General features: G+C 31.6%; 1 protein-coding gene across 5 annotated transcripts; it reads left to right on the plus strand.

Annotated features, from left to right (window-relative positions):
• The first annotated feature begins 16450 nt into the window (after positions 1 to 16450).
• On the plus strand, positions 16451 to 19230 carry LOC132045281 (glycine-rich RNA-binding protein 4, mitochondrial). Of its 5 annotated transcripts, none has more exons than XM_059435836.1 (5): positions 16451 to 16653; positions 17967 to 18035; positions 18115 to 18221; positions 18277 to 18376; positions 18662 to 19230. In XM_059435836.1, the coding sequence occupies exons 1-5, from the start codon at positions 16560 to 16562 to the stop codon at positions 18676 to 18678; spliced, it is 387 nt and encodes a 128-aa protein (XP_059291819.1). In that variant the 5' UTR covers positions 16451 to 16559; the 3' UTR covers positions 18679 to 19230. The 5 variants fall into 5 exon arrangements, with proteins under 5 accessions (XP_059291819.1, XP_059291821.1, XP_059291820.1 ...); XM_059435838.1 differs by having other exon boundaries at positions 16456 to 16653; positions 18313 to 18376; positions 18643 to 19230; XM_059435837.1 differs by having other exon boundaries at positions 16456 to 16653; positions 18313 to 18376.

Here is a 19230-nt window from a genome sequence, read left to right on the forward strand (position 1 = left end):
TACTATAAATAACTTAAATATAAAAGAAGAAGATGAATCTTATGGGATTAAGTATTAATTTTTCTTAGGTTAACTACCCATTACTAAAACTAAACCCACTAATTTACTAAAATTCACTTAAGCTAAAGAAAACAAACAAACAAAGAGTTAGTCAAATAACACAAGTTAAATGCATAAAACAAAGTAGAGTCTGAGATAGAATCAAATGGGCTCAGCCCATTTTTAAAATTTCTTCGGGATCCACGATCTTTGTTGAGAATGGGCTCGATCTATTTTAATTTGTTGATGCTGCTTCTTTGTCGATGGGCCACGGCCCAATATTTCTTATTCCGTTTTTTTGCTATGCGGACAGAGCTGGACACGAGGGGAGTCATGTTGGGCTTTTAGCCCAACGCCAAATGCGGAAGAGAACGAGTCCTCGGACTCGTATGCGATAATCCTTCTTCGGGTGCAGCGAAGTGAGGCTTTGGATCTCCAATCTGCCTCGAAACACCACAAATTCCTTAGTTGGTACCACTCGAGTTCGAGAAAGCGAAAAAGGAGAATGTTTAGTATTTTTTGGAATCGATATTAGGCGATATGGTGACTGCTAAAAAAACAACTAATACTTTAGAGGGATTGTTAGACAACTTAAGAGAACTCTTTTTTAGAGGAATTTTGGTGCGGCTAAAAGCTAATATGCTGAGGATTCAAGGCGACTCAAAATCTCCCCAAAAATCCGATGCCCTTTTCAAATGACTCAAGCGATTATATATAGGAATCAACTAGGGTTTTGCTGGGCTTCAAAAATTGGAAATTAGGCGGGATTTTTGGTCAACAACCTCGATGACAATGATCAGAAACCCCAGGAAAAAAAACAAAATTCATTAAACCCCTTCGTACCCGAAAGTAAAAAAAAAGCTGATCAACAAACAATTTGGTTCATGAACGGACAAAAACCCATTAAAGCTTTCAGATGCGAACAGAATAAGAAGAAGAAGCAAACAAAACTTAACCCCTTTTTCATGGTTGAATCCGGACAGGGGTGTACAGGGTATTAATTTCCCTTCCCCTAATCGACCATGCACGGTCTGGGGAAGGTGAAAGTCGACTGAGACTTTGCTATTTTGGCCGAGAGTCGCAGAGGAGAGGGAGAGAGAGACGCGTGGGAGAGAGAAGGAGGCGAAAGAGAAGAGTGAAGAGAGAGAACAGGGGAAACGGCGCTGAGGAGAAAGGAAACCCTAGTGGTTTCCTTTGCTTTGAAACGAATTGGGTCGGGTCATAGGGTCGTTGGGCTGATTATTTGAAAATATGGGCTGGTCATTAATGGACTGGTCCAAAATACTTGTAAATTGCTTGGGACGGATGGTCCACAAAATATATTTTCTTATACTGCTTTGGCCTCTAATTTAAATAAAAGATCCCTTTTAATTAATGGTATATATTAGTATATGCTAAATGCTATTTAGTAAGTATTTATTAATGCCCGGATAAATAAAATCATACGACGTCGTAATAGCCGTACAATAATATTTTGAAAGTCAACAGTAAATAAATGCTATTATTTAATTATGCGAAGGTAAATGCGATGCGTGTGCATAAGATGGTAAAAAATCTTTGAAATGATAAATGCGAATAATAATAATCTTTTGGTGGTAAATAATAGTAACAAAATAATAGTAATAATAATAATAATAATGATAATAATATAATAATAATAGTGATAATAAAAATAATAATAATAATAATAATAATAGTAATAGTGATAATAGCGGTAGTAGCAACGGTAATAAGATATGGAGACAATAACGATAATGACTACAACAAGACAATAAAATGTCAGTATTAGTAAAAGTCAATAATTATAATAAAAATATAAATAATCAGTTCTTAAATTGCCAAAATTACTATAAATGTTTATGGAAGGCGGGACAAAATTGGGTGTCAACAGGTATTACTGCCTCTTTTTCGTCGTTCTTTGAGCTAAAGGCCTATCAAAAACACTCTTTCTACCTTCTCAAGATCGAAGTAAGGTCCGCGTACACTCTACTCTCTCCGGATCCCACTTGTGGGAGTACACTGGGTTTGTTGTTGTTTGTATGCACTTTGTTTATTATTTTTAAGTGGAGTACAAAGCTCATTATAAACAAGTAAAAGTGAATTGACAGAGCAGTAGGCAACGTTAATTCCTTTAATAAGTCTTATGTTGCTCAAATTCAGACTAATCAAGACCTAATATGAATGCTAGACGCCAAAAGAAAACCCCAAAACTTTATGGTCAAATTATTTATAAATATTAAAATTAAAATAGTTTTATTTTAAAAATAAATTTTAATAATATAATGATGTTAAATATCAAACTCAACGAGTATTTAGCATAAAATAACTCGCAACAGAATAGGGAATTGGCTGATGAAGACAGCTTCATATGCAAGTTATTAACTTGGTGTTGAAGTTTGTTAAAAAGACAAATAAGATCTTGCTAATTGGGCAGGATTATCTAAGTATATATAGTACTATAAAAGATGAAACATATTTTAATCACAATATTATCGTCAGATGATGAGGATCTCAACATTATAAAATGTGGTCTAAAAAGGGATGAATAGAGAAAAAGGTGTGATACTGTGAAAAGTAGCACTAACTAGAATTCCAAGACTTTCACTACTTGGGGAAAGGTGAAGCAACATTTTTCAAAATAAAATGAATAAATACATATACAAACAGAATTTTACAGGTTGGTACCAGATCATGAAAGTAAACTTAAATTCTCAAGTTAGGTTCAAACGGATAATATCATCAGTGGATTGAATATCACATTACAAATATTTTTGAATTTTTCCAAAATGTGTACTTTTGATCGAAAAATATGTAGTTTTTCTCTTTTAGAATACCGAGAATATGTAAAACCCATAGATGAAATGTGATTTGCATGCGTCTTAAATGAACGAGCTATTTACTAGTGATCTTGGCTCAAATCGCACTTTAGAAATGAGACTCATAAAACAATTTGAGCTAACATCACTACTAGATTGCTCGTTACCTCAGTTAACTTAGGACAGAAAATTGCTTGCTCGTATCGTATGCATTTTGCATATTTTTTATATTCTTCAAAAACTACACATTCCTGGAATTTTGTGGTGAAAAATACATGTTTAAAAATATAAAATTCTCTTTGACACTCAATAATTTATTTCCAGAAAAGAGAATAGAAGCCTATAAATACTTTGAAAGTTCATGTACACATTCATTATAATTAAAATAGTCTACAAAACGGATTCATTAGTCAAAAGTCTTTTGTATGACGAATGAAGAGTGTAGTTTGAGTAATGAAAATATAAAAAGTTGTTTTTGACATTGGCATAAATTAAAACAAAGGGGATGAAATCATGAAATCTTTAGCTTGTTTCACCAGAAAAGTAGATCATATTAATTGAAATTAAAAATTCATTGTGTAAATACGGTGAGCGAGAAAGAAATAAATCGCAGTCTTTGTCATAAAAAATAGTGCTTTGGGACAAAGGAATAGATTGTAAACTTTGTAATAAATAATTCTTTAGGGAAATTATCTGAAAATAATAGAATTATAGTATAAGGAGAATTACTTTTTTTTTCTAACTTAATTTATAATTTGTCAATTATATTATTGAATGTAAAATAAGAAATTTATAATCATGAAACTCATTCAGCCCTTTTGCCTTTTTAATTATCATATAAAGGGAACTAAAGTAAAATGGGAATTTATTTATAATTTATCAAGAAAGAAACCATATATGCCAAAAAGGGAAAGGAAAAGAGAAATTTCCAGCTCAGAAAAAATAAAACAGTGTTGTCATACTTTATCCACTCAAAAAGAGAGTCTTTAAAATAGATTAGCACTGCACTAATCAAGGTCTCGAAAAGCTAAGCTTGTAGGCTTTTTGTGCACTGATACCTTTTCCCACATTATACTTAAACCATTTTATACTTCTTTCTTTATGTTGTCATTTTAATTAACTAATAAGGTACATTAAACTACTCTATTTCAAGTTGCAACCCATTTTTTGTTTTCACTTGGTGTTCGTTACTTATTTTGATGTTTGATTAATTTGAATTCATATCCGAAACTCTTACTTTGGAGGGTCTTTTTACCAGGCGACTCCATTCCCAATGGTCAAAGCCGAGTGTGACGACCATGATAAAGGAAGGACCAACGAAGGCAAGTCAAACAGAAGTTGGTAAGCTTTCAGAGAAGGGATGCATGTTACATCTTAGATAAAACCACAACTCGATGATCGATGGTGTAATTTGAAGGACAAATTCACGAGCTCTGTCGGGCAAAATTGATTAGTGTGTGCTATAGGTGTAAGTCGTGATACCGACACTTTTTATTAAGGATGAAATAATACTTATCCTCTCAATACAATCTTTAGTGGTGGATATCAGGGAGTGTTCCAACTTGTTGGGCATTGTCTTCAATTTAAAGTACAAATTAAGAAAGAATGTCCAAAAGGTAATTGGGACACTGATAGATCATAGACATCAGGTTCTTGGGATAAAAGAATCAACTAACTTTTTTCATTTTTATATATTTAAAAAAGAGTTCATTTAAAGGATCTCAGCACATGCCAATCATGTGCAGGCTTGGCAGACCGAAACCCATATGGGCAATATTAATTTATTTATTTATTTTACTTTTTTTACACCTTTACTTAATCTCCAATTTGCTTTTATATTTTTCCATAAATGTGATTTTTCTATAATAATACATAAGTCCATAAAATAAATTTCAAGAAAAACGTCCTGTGCCCAATGAGGCCTTGCTCAAATCACAAAAGTGTAAATCCCTTGATGTTTAAAATTTTGTTCTTATAATAATCTATTCCAACACGATTAATACATCAAATCATATCATTTTTTATAATTGAGTGATAAATTGAATTAAGCATACATGCTCGAACACAAAATTTCTGGTTAAGCCGCGTATGTAGTATTCCCTTGATAATGAAAAAGAATGATTTATTTCTATGTCATGTATGAACACTTGAAGAAAAAATATTCAAAATTAATTAATACTGCAAATATTTTTCTAAGTATATATTCAAGGCCCTATACTCTAATTAGGTTATGTTAAAAAAAAACCCTGACAAGGAGTCGGAAAAGCTGAATAAGAACAAGTTGTGAAACTGATATGTTAATGTGGAATATACCAAGGACAATAATTAATTATTTTTTGGTTGCATTATCAATGAGATACTCCATACTTCAGCACAATTTGCAACTTATCCATTCCATAAAAATCTCAATTCACAAGTCCCAACCAATCAATTTCACCTATCACATCTTTTCTCTCTTTGTTTATTTTTATTTTTACCAAAATTCATTTTTTTTTGTTTGGTGTACTTTAAGACTGATAAAACTGTCAAAGCCCCACTTCTGGAAATAGGACCATTTGGCGACAATAGTCACATGAAGCTTTCGAGAAAAAATTGCTCAAAATTTCAATTCCTCATTTTTTTTCTATGGAGAGAGAAAAAAAAGTTGAATTTATTCATGCTTTATTTGAAATTATTTATTATCCTCCATTTTGGTCTAATAGTACATGTGCCGTTAGGAAAAAAATCGTTTTTTACCTTGATCCTGTTGGTGCTTTAACTTTAAATAATAATCAAAAGTTAAGGTAAATTTGAACATTTGTTTTGAAGAATTTGGGAGCATGGAATTCATTCATTTCACGCCGAAGCTCGTTAAAAACAATGGCAAATACAAGATGATTTGTTAACGATTAAGGTATGAAAGACACATGTCTTGCATTCATTGACGTTGGTGTAATCATCGGACGAGGACTAGTATTTATCTACATGTTACCTACCTCTTTTCACCATGGGATGAGTTATGGTACCGGAAGAGGGTTTAACCCAACCCCCTTTGTCGAAAAGTTACACTATATATACAAGGTCAAATTTATTTTTTACGTATACATAGTGGGTTTTGCGTCCTCTTGGCTTCTCGTATGTTTGCTTCTTTATATTTTAAATACTCTTAGTGAAAATTCTTGCTCCCCATTATCAGTATATGTACTGAGTAATTCTATCCACCAATATTTATGCGAACAGGAAGAACCATCTAGTATTTTTTTTTTTTTTTGTCGCCGCACAAATATCAGATAAGCTACACACATTAAATGATATTTTGAAAATAAAGTTCATGAACAAATTGAACTAACTTCATTGATAACACCCAATTGTTTGGTGAAGAATAGCTAGCCTTCAATTTGTCAACCATGGAAACCGTCTAATAATGCGTAAATAAGGATCAATTAAAATTTATACTCAACGTACAATAAATGTCCCAAGTTCAAGAAATTTTCAATGTTCAAGAAATGGTATTATAAGACTTTGAAGAAGCAAAAAGATACAATGGGAAATTTCAACTACACGATATTAATTTGTCCAGCACCTTTAGAATAGGCACCTTTAAATGTTGCCAAATTTTGACATTTTATTATATAAACTTATAGTTATCTTAATGTTTCTTCCCGTATAAAACTTCCGTCTATTGTAAGGCGTTTTAACTATGATATCTTCTAAATGTAGTGATCATAAGTATCAAACAACGCCACAGCAGGATGAGTTAATTAATCTATGGGTGAAAATCATTTACACCCCCAATTATGCATTAAAAATTAAACTCCTCCTTAACGTTAAATAATAGACATTCTCCCCCCTTTATCCTATTTGACTTTTTAAATACCTATTTTACCCTTACATTATAACTTTTGTCTTATTTTTTACTTCTTTATAATCATGATATTTTTCATTTTCTTAATTTATGTAACAAATTTCCTATAAAAAATAAATATTATCTTCTAGGCGAAGAAAAAAGTGAGAAATACTAATTGAATATATAAGTTAATGATGTTCTTAGTAAAATAAATTAGGAGAATAAATAAAAAATTAATTTTATTAAAAATAATCATAACTTTAATATTTATTTATACAAGTGCAAAATAACAGGTCATAATAACTTTATAAACATATATCTATGCAGGTAATTCAAAAACAACTAAAAATAGAGGCAAATTTTTAAAAATAATTTATTTATACTGTAAATGAATTTTATTATAATTTAAGAAATATTCCATTAGTGACAAACAAAACTTGTTTATATATATGAACAAGACAATAAGAGAGAAGTGAAATTTAAATATACACACATGCATCTACATACATAGATACAAACTTACAGCATATGATATTAAAATAATAATCATAAAAAATAGCATTAGATTTTGTTACAAATTCATAAAAATATTATTCTACTTATAATGTTAATGAACTTAAAAAGGAATTTATAAATACCTAGACTAAAAAATAAATATCATATATAATATAAAAATGTATTACGTAAAATGTATGATTGAAAAAAGCAAGGCTGAAATAGTCATTGCATTGGATAAAGGGGGAGAATGTCTATTGTTCAAAGTTAAGGGGTGAATTTGATTTTTAAAGCAAAAGGGGGAGGTGAAAATGATTTTTACCCATTAAGCTATTAAGCTAAGTTACTATTGAAAAACTCTGATATAAGCAATTTTTGCTTCCGCCCTTCTAGACATCACAATAGCTTCTCCTTTTCTTTTCCAAAATTCATTTTGTTGTTCTACTAATTAGGACATATAGAAGTACTAGTTGCAGGAAGTCCGTGCTAATTAGCCCGAGTCCAAACTCAAGATGTAAAACTAATTTTCATTAAATTAAAAAAGTATAATATATGTTATAATTTTTTTACTGCATAATTAATTTAATGTAGTATCACATTAATCATGTTTTGCTTACAATTTTTCATAATTATTAAAGTCTCTTAGTCAAATAATTAGATAAGTTTTAAGGAAACAATTATTATGAGGAAGCAAGTTTAGCAGGAAAATTAACAAATTCCAAAGAGACACAAGTGATTCAATATTATATAAACTAAAATGATAAAATACGATAGTTGCAACTCAACATTTTTATAAAATTGTGAGCATGTGAGTTTTAGTTATAGATAGAGAAATAGATTTTTATATATCTATTAAGTTTTCACTCATTATTTTATGTGTCAAGGGTTTAGGCTAGATTTGGTGATTTAAGCTTAGTTTTAAAAAAAATCCTAAAGTCATTAAAATGAACCTTAAGAATCAATTTAATTAGTTCCTCATATATACTTTATGCTTAACAAAATTAATTCTTAGCGAACCAAACAAAAAATTCTAAGGTCAATTCGATCTGGACTGATGATGGTACCTTTATTTTCAAAGCTATATGACATCATCCAATAATTTCTATCTTTAGTGTTTGTAATGCACTATAGATATTGTAAAGCCAACAAATAAATTGTCCATAAAATATTCTATTCAGTTCATGAAAATAAAATAAAAAAGAACTAATTACACGAGGATTATTATACTTGATTCAACACGAAAAATATATAACCTCATACAAATATGCAATTACCAACATTATTTTTATAGTATAACCTCTTCTCCTATTCCCTCTTCTTCATCCCCTAATGTAATTGCTCAAAACAAATTTTAAAAGAAAATTAAAGGTTCTTGTCCTTTTTTTCTTTAAAAGATGTTAATTGATTAATTCTTAAAAATATTTTATACACTAATCTACTAAAAGTCATTGCACTAACCTCTTTCATAGAAAGAAAAAAAAAAGATAAAAAAAGATTTAATACAAATTATACGAAAGAACTTTTTTTTTTTATAACAAAATGGCTTGTGCGTGCAAAGGAATTAAAGTTCAAATCAAAATTGGAATTGAAATAAATCTTCTTTTGAAGAAAAATCATATCCATAAAAATACCTTAATTAAGTGATTTTAAATATTTCGTACCACTTTTTTTAACTAAACACATAAAAAAGTAGGTTTGATTTTCTTTAAAGAAAAACATGATGTAAGGTGCATCAACAAATTAACGGTGGATGAGATAAATACCTTAAAATATTTAAAGTAGCAATCACACACAATAATTATAAGTAGTGGTGGAAAATAAGTGATTTTTTATTTGTTTTTAATATTGATAAGTAGGCAAAAAGATGCAATCCCAAAAATATTTAAACATAATATAGGAAAACATTATAGAGATGGGGTGGGGTAGAGAGGTGAGGTCTGGGGGTGATCTAGGGGTGGGGGTTAGGGACATTAGAAGGTGGGAAGGAGAGAACGAACTTAAAATGTCACTTATGAAACTTATTTTTCCTATTCCCATTACGAAAGTCATCTTCCTTATTTTATTTTACTTTGGGTAATTAAAGATATTTTATTTACCAAAGTGTAACTTTACAGCTCAGAATAAAGAAAAACCAGAACCAGACATGCCTGTAGTTCTGTTATAATCCAACTATATTTTTACTCCTAACATCTTGACTAAGCATAGCAGTTTAGCATTTGTAACATTAGTCTATTACTTGGCTTCATATTTGCTCTGTAAAACACCTCTTGTGTAATTTGTTTCAAGATCCCTTCAATACTCCTGGTTTGTTGTTGGAAGAATATGTTGTTTCTTTCTTTCCATACATCGTAAATAGTGGTAGCAAGTGCTACTTTGTATACCTCAGCTTGACTGCTCCTTCCCTTACACCAAGATTCTGCCCACTTGAGTTCCTTAGTTCATTCCATGTTGCTTCTGTTAATGTGTAGCCATTGTAGCATCCTGCACCATATGCTCCTAGAGTAAGTACACTTAAAGAAGAGATGGCTAACTGCTTCTGGCTCACTATCATAGTTTGCACTGATCATTGATATCCATACCCCGTCCTTTGAGTCTGTCACAAGTATATAGTCTCTTCAAGGCAGCTAATCTCAATATAAATATTCACTTAGTAGATCCCTGATTGCCACATATAACCCCTTTCCAATTGACTTTCTCAAATTGTCCCTGAAATCTCTAACAGATACTGTTGGTGGTGATGTGGGGTAGTTGGTGAACCTCTTCTTTTGAATACCCATCTTCCTTATTTTTAAGAAATTTATTGTCCAAGAGAAAATGCTTTCTAAAATTTTTAACCAACAAAACATGAGAAAATTAAAGAATATTTTTCTCCATACCAAACACACCCCTTCAACTAAAAAACAAAAATAATTTGGCTCCAAAGTTTAAATTTTACTGAAAAACACAAGAACAAATAATATAAAATATAACCAAATAGGGGGCAAGAAAAAATTCTTTAAATAAGTACAATGCACTTTAATAATAAAGGCTGCAACAGTAATCTTAAGAAAATGAACAAAGTACAAAGTTGAGAAAAGGGGGAAAAGCCAATCAGAGCATGTAGGCAAGTGTAAGCATAGATGTTGAAATTTCTATGGTGCTCTTTGTGAAGTGGAGCAGCTTCATTGGTCAAAAAATGATGTGAAGACGACAAAAGCTCCATATTGGCACTTATATATAGTAGTAAAGTACACATGAGAGCAAACACAACAAAGAAATCTATCTGTGACACTTATAGAGCGTTATTGGAGTTTTAATATGATCATGTTTATTAGTCATAATGTTAAGAGTCTCACATCGGCTATTTAAAGATGAGTGGTTTCTTTAATATGACTTAGGCAATTTTCCCTTCATGAGCTATCTTTTGAGGTTAAATTAGATCCAAAATTCATTTTTTACATGGTATCAGAGCAAGACTCATCTCAATACTCAATTATGATGTTGGGTCCCCCGTAATAAATTGCCTACACACCAGATGTTCAGTCCAGAGCGTGAGGCAAGGAGTTAAGATTCCAACATCGGTTATTCAAAGGATGAGTGATTTCTTTAATATGGCTTGGGCAATCCTCCCCTCACGAGCTAGCTCTTATGGTTGAGTTAGACACAAAATTCATTCTTTACACAAAAAAGGCCGCAACTTAATTGGTAATATATACGTAAAGAACTTAATTTATACTATATAGTATTAAATTTTTTTTATGCTCTATCATCAGTCAATAGAATTACGTGCAAGAGATGGGCATTAAGGGAAAATCAAAAGCGTGATGATGAAAGGTCCAAATCAAGAGAATTGAATGTAAGAGATAGAATTAACTTAGTCAAACTTGTTATTAAAGGGGAAAGAAATAGAGTGACGATGGAAAGATCAAGTCAATAGAATTAAATGATGAGATAGAATTAAGTAGGTCAAACGTGTTGCTTCAATTGCCAAAAAGTAAATAATTAGAAGAAAGTAAATTAGGTGTTTAGGATGGCGATATATCATAGGTAGCAGCCTCTATCTCTATGCTAAGAATCAACTGACTTTCTACTAGATTAATTAATTATCTTAACATATAACAGTTCATTTAAAGCATTTGAATCATAGCACATGACAAAGACATGCAGAAAATCTATATTTACAAAAACAAATTACAAAAAAAAAAAAAAATCATTAAGAAAATATTCTGCTAAATCATCGATGCCTGTAGTAGGATGAACGAGGTCTCTCTATCTTCAAATTGGAATTGGTTTTGAGCCCTGGAAATAGAGAAGTTTCTGGTAAAGACTGTTTTCTCTTTTTATGGGTCTGTTACAATACAAATTTGAATTAATCAGATAACGAATACCGAATCCAAATGGCTATACCAAAGAAAAAAATATCCAAGAAAGCATTGGATAAAAACTTACCTAAATTCAATGACACCTGAGGATGGGACCTACTAGGTCAATGAATTAAATTGAAAATCATGAAGTCTCGGGTTTAAATTTCAGTACTGAGAATAATACTAGATGATTTCTTTCTATCTATCTAAATTTTGATGGATAAGGTCACCCAAACCTGTGCTAATGAGAGATAGTAAGGTATCCCGTAAAATTAGTACAGCTGCGTACAAATTTACTGAGATACCATGATTATAAAACAGTTTATTTGAACATAATACTTACAACATATCAATAAATGACAATATACATAGTTTATTTATCACTAATATAAGTATGTATTTTCCCTTAAGTGATTGATGAATTTCTGATTTCTTTTTATAAGTATTCTCAGAACGAATAAAAAACTGACAAAGGTGTCAGGTTTTGTCAGCAAACCTCAGTAAGAAGCAATCTCAGAAAGAGCCGTTGGAGTATACAATTGGATTTGTTTGGTTTGAGTGATAATAATGTTTATTTGCAGCATTATATGTTATGTTCATTATCCAATCTTCTACATTAATATTTCACATCACCAATAGTATAACCATACGTATAGCTGATCATATAGTGATTAATTCTAGTGTTTATGCAGAGTTTTACTATTAAAAGCCCCCAAAACTTATTAGTAGTAGTGGTATAATTTCAACAAAAATACATGAGTTATTTTATACAGGATAAAAATGTAAAATATTAATACGTGAATAACTGTATGTAAAGACAAAATTTCTAAAAGTAGACGATAATACCTAATAATCTCCAATACAATAATTGATTGCATTATTATTCACCTTATAATAAATATTTTTAAAATTTGTTCACTCGGAATTTCACACCGATTTTGGAATCCGACTAATTCAGATTCACATTTGGAAATTCTATTTTGGGAGGTTAAGTGTTACCTATCAAAGGCAATTTAATTTTCAAAGTTCAAACATGTGACTTTCAGTTAATGATGGATGAGTACTTACCTCTGTATCATTACCTTTCACGATAAAAATTCTTACATTACGCCTCGACATAATATGTTAGAAACTGTTTAGATGCTATACTACTATCACAAAACATTATCTATATAGTTTAAAATTTTCAGTTCCCAAATCCCTAAACAATTGCCTATTTACTCTCTCTCTATAAAGTTCTTTTTTTTTTTTTTGGGGGGGGGGAGGATGGGGGGGGGGATACATTATTATGAGAGTGACAAAGCCTACTTCTTGAAGTTGGACCAGTGGGTGACAAAAAGTCACATGATGGCTTGGCATATTTACATGTGATAAAACTACTCACCCATCGCTCATAAATTCCCCTTTCCATTTTTCCTTTTCTATTTCCATGTATTCTTCATCTAAAACTTTTTTACCTCGATATTCATTTCAGAGTTCGATTACTTGAAATTTGTATTGTGTAAGATTCATTAAAGGCGTATGTGCTGCCTGACATTTATTCTCAGAACTTCAACCCGAGACTTTGATTGCTTAAAAAGATCCTATCAACTATTCCCCACAACTTTGATGGTAAAACATCAAAACTTAATACCATGCACATAAAACAGTAATATTTTATAAGTATGTTTGGAAGAATCGTTAATTTAGCTGAAAGTCTTATCCGTCGAGATTTTTACAACTCAATAGACTCAAGACGCTCCCCAAAGGTTCTCACTATAAAAAAGATGCGAATTTTTAAAGGACGTTCCCACCGGAACGCCGTCCAAAATATGAGATTTTCGTCAAAAACGTTTTGGACAAGACAATTTCCGACGAACACCACCTAATTAATTGCATAAACACATTGATTAACACCTTGAATAGTATTGTTCGGTAGCAAAGTCGTGATGAACAAATATAATTAGGTACTTTGGTAACACTCAATTCTTAGGTCATGAATAGTAACTTTCAACTATGGAAACACTCTAATCACATGTAACAATCGAAGTACTAATTCTCCACGCATTGTTCAATGTACATATCTAAGAATGGTCCTAAAAGTTAGGAGAACAATTTTTCAATGTTGATGAAAATGGGAACCAAGGGATTAGTACAGATAAAAAGATCCAAAATAGGGAAGTTTCAACAAGGACAAAGGGAGGTCCCAATATTGATGAATTCAGATTAATCTTGTTGTCAAATACTGAAACTTTACATATGCAGGAAAAGCAAATATATAAATACAATCAATAACATAATGATTATTCTTTTAACATTACATAACATGCCAAATATTTTTTACCTTAAGACCTCAAGTTTATCTCATTGCAAGTTGATTGATGGAATCCTAATCAAGTTGATGTTAGAGGCCGATTCAGACTTTGAAGTTTGTAAGTTCTAAATATAACTATTAAATGGATTTAGAGACAAATGCAAGATTTAAGCCAAAATTGTTGAGTTTTGCTCATCCCTAAATGGTGTATCCGCCTATGGTTGATGTGATGATCCAATATGAGTGAAGTATGCTACTTAGCCAAGCGGAACCCTCTTGGAAGGGAAGACAATCCCTCACTAATTATATATGTTCCTAACACTTGGTGATTTATTTCTATCTGTTCAAGCCTTTGTGTACAAAGTTATTCAATATTTGTGTTGGTGGGAGGTGGTAGATACCTCATAAAATTAGTCGAGGTGAGCAAAAGCTGACCGAACACAACGGTTATAAAGAGAATACAAATATTCCTGATGAAGTGTTAAGTGGATGAAATATTGTATTCGTGTGATCTCTGTGGTAAGAGGTATATTTACAGAACATGACAATATTTTTCAGTTTACAAAATATATTAATAGACTTGTTACAAAATCTATACGAATTAGGTAAATTAAGAAGAAGCAAATAAAAAACATTAAATAAGGTAAGGAAATCGTTTTACTTATTTTATCCACTTTTCTCTCTCAATTCAAAATTTAGAGATAGTTCCTTGATTTTCTCCAACTTTTGCTTCCTTATTTCATCCACTTTTCTGTCCCCATTCAAAATTAAGAGATATTGTTACCTAATTTTCTCCAACTTTTACTCAAAAAGTCCATTATAATCGGTAATTTTTATGTACAAAGTTCATACACCAAAAAACATATATGTATAATTTTCATATGCAATATGTATAACTGTAAGATTCTTATAATTTTTTATATATGAAATATGTATAAAAAATTTATGTGTATTTTGATTATTATAAAGTACATATAAATTGTATAAAATCTAATTAAAGTAATGTATAAATTTTGAGAAAAATATGTATAATAAACTTGCAATTGATACAAACCAGGTTCCATACAAAGTTCATACTCCGTAAAAATAAATATATATTAATTTTTGTATGCAATATGTATAAATTCGTTATAATTTCTACATATGAAATATGTATAAAAGTTGTATGTATATTGTGATTATGATAAAGTACATATAAATTGTATAAAATCTGATTAAAGTATGTATAGATTATGAGAAAGTATATATGTATAATAAGTTTTCTGATTGATACAAACCAAATTCCATCAGTGTTTCTTACACATATCAGTTTTCAACATTTTTAAGACTAATTGATATCGAATTTGTTCGCATTTCGTACAGATTGTGGCGCATATATCTAAAAAATAACATATAGCAGACTCAATACACATTTCATACATATATTAGTTTTCAACATTTTTTAAAACTACAGCTTATATAATTTATACAGATTTTCAAAACACACAATGATCATATATATCTCAAAACGATACAAATCAATTTTTATATACAATTAATACACAAGCTAGTAATCAAAAATACTTTGTAATATTGCTTTGAAAATTTATACTAGGAGAGAAGATGAATTTTAGGTATGAAAATGGTATCTCTCATAGAGGGGGAGAGAGAGAGAGAGAGAGAGAGAGAGAGAGAGATATTTTTAAAAAGCAGAAGAAGTTGAATGGTAACAATCTTTCGAATTAGTTCACATTTAAAATCCATTTTCCTCTTAAAAAAAAAAGCTCAAAATCGTGGGTATCCTATTTGCCCCAAATCAGATATCTTTGTAATTTTCTTGGTATGTTTTGTAAATAAGAAAAAGTATCCTTATGTTTTGTAATATAGAGTATTAAATAGGTATTATTAGGTCATTTTCCCTTAAAACAAAGTGGTGAGTAAAGGGAAAAAAAGTAGACTGAGTCAGTGTAGTGAACAAAAATTCACCCCCTGTGACGAGAAGGACATGTGAATTGTTATTCTTTTCAGTAATATGACTTCCAACAGGCCAATCTCCCTTGGGCTTCTTGTCTCTTCTACTAATGGACCTGCAAATAACATAATAGATCTTGGCATTTACATTTTTTCCCTATTTTGTGCTGGTCTTTCATTTTTGTTCCACAAGACAAATATTTTTTTTCGCAGGCATAAATTTATATTTTTGCATTATAATATCTCACAAGTTCTGCTCCATGCTTTTAATGAACTTATGCCCCTCTATGCATAAGTTCGATTGCCAAGGGAAAAAAAATTAAAGACCAGCCCATTTGCAAGGCAAACCATGCAATTTGTAGGAAATGACCCGTGGTGTCCTCAAAAGTGACGGGTCTTTATTTTTTGTTCCCGCTCAATCAAATCCTTAAAAAATGACCTTAACTTGAAAAGATTTGCTAGGAAGAACTTCTGTTGCCCATCAGTTTCACTGTCTTGAAATATCTCCAACTTTTGTTTTATTGATAAAAGCTAGAACTTATTCCTGACGGGAAGCAAAAACTTTGCCTAGCGAATTTTCTGAGATGGAGGCTATTTTTTTAAATTTTTATTAAACGGACCAAAAAATCAAGACTACCAAACACGTATGGATTGGGCTTCGAATCAATTTGCAAAATCGCCAATGTTATAACCCCAAAGAATAGAAAGAACACTTTTTTAACACCTGAAAATACAGTTCAAGAACACAGCTTATTGCCAGGGCAAAACGAGATTTTCATTCTTTGTGGTGGCTTTCAATGCAGCGTTTCAATGGATTCTTTGTAAATAATCAAACCCCACTTGCTAGATTTGTCATTTCTCGCCATTCTTGCAGCAAATTGTTCGTTGGAGGTCCCTATTCTTTTCATTTTTTACTCATAACTATGTGTTTTTGAGTCTCTAATTGATTTGTATTTATGACTTCTATGACTCTGTTTCTTTACTTAATATCATGATGGACATATAGATTCAGTGAAATAAAACACTTCTGGTAGTTTTAGTCTCTTGTTTCTACTAAAGGTGCATGAATTTTTTGTCCACTATGTGTTAATTTCTGCAACAGTGTGCAAATCCTCTTAATGATGTAGGAGATAAATTTGCTTCTGATAAGGGATGGTGGAGGAGGGGTAGTGCGGGACGAGGATTTTTACAAAGGAGAATCCATATAAATATGTAAACACAGGAAGAAACCGAGGGAATTCAACATTTCCTACAATACAACAACAACATACCTAGTGTAATCCAACAGAGTGGGGTCTGGGGAGGGTAGAGTGTACGCAGACTATAATATACACAAAAAGTATTTTGACTTTGGCACCCAGGGTGTGGCCTAGTCGTGAGTTGATAACCATGAGGTCTCATGTTCAAATCCCAGAGGCACAATCACTAGGTAATTTCTTCCCATATGTCCAAGCCTCGGTGGATAGAGTTATTCGGTACCAGTGTTGGTGGGAGGTAGCAGAGGTATATCGTGAAATTAGTCAAGGTGCGTGCTAGGTGACCCGGACACCACAGTTATAAAAAAGAAAACTTTGTTGACCTTATATATGTACAATGTTATTTTTCAGCGACGAACCCCATTGCGCCCCTACCTCTGCTCCTTGGGGGGGGGGGGGGGGGGGGGGGGTTCAACCAATGACATGAGGGAGAGTGCTCCTTGGATGACACAGTTGCAAGTTAGCAAAAGCAGAGCCAGAATTGGGGTTGATGATGAATTGGCAGTCACATATTATTACATGGATATTTCCTGTCAAATGTTTATCACTGTTGGATGCAGTGGCGAATTCAGAAATTTTGCCAAGTGTGTGTTCAAGATTAAATATATATGTATAAAAATTAGCTTTGACCTGTATATGCAATATAATTTTTGGAGCATACATTGTAATTCTCCGAAGAAGGGTGTTCAGTTGACCAACCTTCAATCTATGTTGGATGAGTGTCTTGCTGTTGCTTGCTTGGAGATATGTGCAAAATTCATGTGCAGAGAAACAAAAACTCAATTATGATTACATTTAAGATTAAATCGAATTGAGCATTTCATTCTAAACTGAATGACAATATCAAGGAGCAGTAATTTTGGATATATGTTAACAAGATATCTCGGGTAAAAACTAGTCAGTTTGAGTTATAACCCCAGTCATTTCATGAATTTCTTTTTCTTTCAGGGCTTTGTTATGATACCAATGAACCTGTTCTCAAACAAGCTTTTGAGCAACATGGTGAAACAATTGAAGGTAATTACAGATGACAATTTTTCTCTTTGTTCTTTTGACTTTGTTTTTTCAATGGAGGTATAAGCTCACCCTTTTTCAGTGAAAGTAATATGTAATCATAAAAGTGGAAAATCCAAAGGATATGGGTTCGTGAAGTTCACTTCTGAAACTGCAGCTACCAAGGCCTTGAAGGAAATGGACGGTCAAGTAAGTGTAGAAATGGTTCTAAATGCTACTTATATTCTTATATTCACTCTTGCAGTTTTGTTTATTATGCTTCTTAGTTATTGGATGGCAGAAATATTCGCATCAGTTATGCCCACAAAGAATGATGTTGAGGGTTTCAACTCTTATCTTTCCTCGTAAGTTTCTAGATTGTTCACTCCTTAGTCGTTATCATATTTGTTTCTTGCATATTTGCACACAAATTGACTTCTTCTTCTTCTTTTTTTTTTTTTTTTTTTTTTTTTTAAAAAAAAGTTTAAAAGAAGTTGCTGATTGTGTTCTTACTGAGAAGTTTCATCATGATATCATAATCTATGTTCCATTGCAATATTAAATACCTTAAGCTATGGTCTTTCATTTAAACTAAGCAGAACTACCCTAACAATTCTTAAATGACTTGAAGGTTTCATCTTATGACTTAGGTGTGTGCAAGAACTAGCGATTTCAGCCATGAAAGTTGTGTTGAAGATTCTTCAAGTTTATTCTTCAAGTTGTTTTTGATGTTGCATGAGCTTGCTCACATTCCTTGTCCCAAACATGGTTAAGGGTTTTAGTAGACTGAAATCCAATGTAAAACTAGCCAAATCATGATGAATTAGTACAGAACGACTTGGTTTTGCTAAGGAAATCTTTTGACTGATCAAAGTAAGTACAAAACTGAAAGCCCATGTCCTCGCTCCTCACCATCTGAACATGAAAGACAAAAGAATAGAAAAAAAAAAGAAAAGAAGAAGATGAATAAACCAAAAGAAAATCAAAGGGTAGGGCTGAAGGAATGAAGCAAAGAAGAGAGATGGATTTATTGAAAATTTACAGCTTTACAAGATGAAACCACAACAATGTACTATCCAGAAGACATTCTTATTATTCAAATGACGTATCTGTCTCAAGCAGAAACTTTTACCTTAAATATTTGAAACAGAACGAAATGCCTTTTGACTGTGTATCAACTCAAAGTAAATTTAACCATCTGGATTATAGTTTTTCAGCT

Source organism: Lycium ferocissimum, unplaced genomic scaffold, assembly GCF_029784015.1.
Source record: "Lycium ferocissimum isolate CSIRO_LF1 unplaced genomic scaffold, AGI_CSIRO_Lferr_CH_V1 ctg640, whole genome shotgun sequence".
NCBI classification, from domain to species: Eukaryota; Viridiplantae; Streptophyta; class Magnoliopsida; order Solanales; family Solanaceae; genus Lycium; species Lycium ferocissimum.